This window comes from Propithecus coquereli, unplaced genomic scaffold, assembly GCF_000956105.1.
Source record: "Propithecus coquereli isolate 6110/MARCELLA unplaced genomic scaffold, Pcoq_1.0 Scaffold433, whole genome shotgun sequence".
Taxonomy (NCBI): domain Eukaryota; kingdom Metazoa; phylum Chordata; class Mammalia; order Primates; family Indriidae; genus Propithecus; species Propithecus coquereli.
Window position 1 is genome coordinate 487,848 of NW_012150097.1, and position 2,234 is coordinate 490,081.

General features: G+C 34.5%; 1 protein-coding gene across 1 annotated transcript in view; it reads left to right on the plus strand.

The window, feature by feature from the left end:
* The window catches only part of BMP2K (BMP2 inducible kinase), a 100,214-nt gene that overhangs the window by 56,277 nt on the left and 41,703 nt on the right, over window positions 1-2,234 (plus strand). Inside the window, exon 3 of the mRNA XM_012653895.1 lies at window positions 592-697. Coding sequence (XP_012509349.1) covers window positions 592-697 — 106 coding nt within the window. The remainder of the gene's footprint in view (window positions 1-591; window positions 698-2,234) is intronic.

Below are 2,234 nucleotides of genomic sequence, written 5' to 3' on the forward strand. Positions count from 1 at the left end.
TGCTGATGACTATCATACACTAGAAGCAGAAGTTTCAGATTTGCCATTTTTTACTTCCTTGTTCTTGTGTTGTTATTATGGTATTATTTTTAACTTGTTTCTTTTTCGTAATCTTTTTTAGCCTCTTGTTCATTTTTTTAGGTTATTTTGTTAAAAATATATATATCCATAAATCCATGTAATAGCCACACATAAATCGCAGTATCTTGCAGGCAAAATAGATGAGAGTGTAATTGTTAGATAATAAGTATTAGAGCTTAATTTCTTTTTTTAAGAGAAAAATAAATATAATAAAAATTCTAATATTTTATTCTGGAATCCCAAAAGATTATCTTGTATACTTTTGGAGTCTGTTACTTTTGAGTGAACCATCTTCTCCTAAAAATAAATATTCATTGGTATCTGCCTGTTGGAAAATGACAGTCACATGCAGGTAAACATTCAACTGAGACCATAGAAGTTTGTGGTTGGTTGAATATTAAGTTTCATACATCTTACCTTTCGAAATTGTTGAAACACATTAATTTATGCTTCAATTATATAGCTTTTAAAATGTATGTTTTTCAGTTTTTAATTTTTTTTCATTTACAGAAAGAGCTATCTGGTCACAAAAATATCGTGGGTTATTTGGACTGTGCTGTTAATTCAGTCAGTGATAATGTATGGGAAGTGCTTATCTTAATGGAATATTGTCGAGGTAAGTGTCCTTCTGCATTTGTGTTATACTGAAAAGCTTCCCCTTACCATGGCTTGCTGGGTGTCTTGGTTTTTCCTAGGGCAGCTGTTGACTTATTCTAGACACTACTGAAATCTTAACTTTCATTATCTAATTAGGAATGCTGTTAAAAAATTATTTAAGAGTCACAGTTGCTGCGATTGTGATTATGACCATGTAAATGGAGAATTAGAAAAGTGCAATTGAGTTTAAAACAGGAAATCTAAGCAGGTAAATCATTATAATTGCTCTTTATGCAATTCTTTTATAATCCAACCAACAAAGAGCATAATATGTCAATATTAGTATTGTAAGATTTTTTAGCACTCTACCGTGTTATTGTAAACATTAAATTTAACAAATTTAGGGGATGCATTTTGATCTATAATCTTTATAAACTTGTGTGGGTTTTTGTTCTTTTGTAAATATCAGAAGATAGAAAACCACGTTTTATTTGGACCTAATGTGATATTTTTACGTAAATATTTACTTGTATAGTATGCTTTAATAATAATAATTATCATTAAAAAACCTTAACAGTTTAAAATTTAAATGTGTGGAAAGCTGGCAATTAATCTATTTCCTGCAAACTTTTTAAAAAAAAAATCAGGCTATATCTAGCAGTTAGGGTTCTAGGGAGCCCTGGTTTATATTTAGATTCTCTTAAGACAGTTATGATTGTTAATTACTGTATCAGGAACTCTTAGAGTTTCCTGAAGATGAGACGAGGAAGAGGGGGTGATGGTGTTGGCAGTGATGGAGAAATTGCGGTCTTATTTACTCCAGTCTTGTAAGGAAGGAAGGGCAGGAAAATGAAGTGAATCAGTGCTTTGATGTCTATTGTGATATATTTGTAACTTATTTCCAGACACAATATAGATGTTTCTTGATTGTTTTCTCTTTATATCTCATCATCTCTGCTGTAAAGCACTATAATCTCTTGGAAGATATTCATATTTTCTACCCCACTTTCCTGAATTCTAGCATTTACAGTGCTAATTCTTAGTTGTATTAGAGTTCACTAACAGCCCTTGACCACTTGTGACTTAGATACTCGAGTCAAGCCTAATCTTAACCCTGGATGAGTTCCATTAATTGTCACCGAGAAGATTTTTTATTTTATTTTTTAGACAAAGTCTCGCTTTGTCAACCGGGCTAGAGTGCCGTGGTGTCAGCCTAGCTCATAGCAACCTCCGACTCCTGGGCTCAAGTGAGTCTCCTGCCACAGCCCTCAGTCTCCTGAGTAGCTGGGACTACAGGCGTGTGCTGCCACGCCCGGCTAATTTTTCCTATTTTTGTAGTAGAGACGGGGTCTCACTCTTGCTCAGGCTGGTCTCGAACTCCTGATCTCAAACGATCCGCCCACCTCGGCCTCCCAGAGTGCTAGGATTACAGGCGTGAGCCACCGCGCCTGGCCAAGAAGACATTTTAAAAGGGGAATCAAATTCCCTTCAAATTTTAGGGCTGAATTTTATTTTAAAGTAGAGGAATTATCTGAGTTGTATTTTGAGGAAGGTAT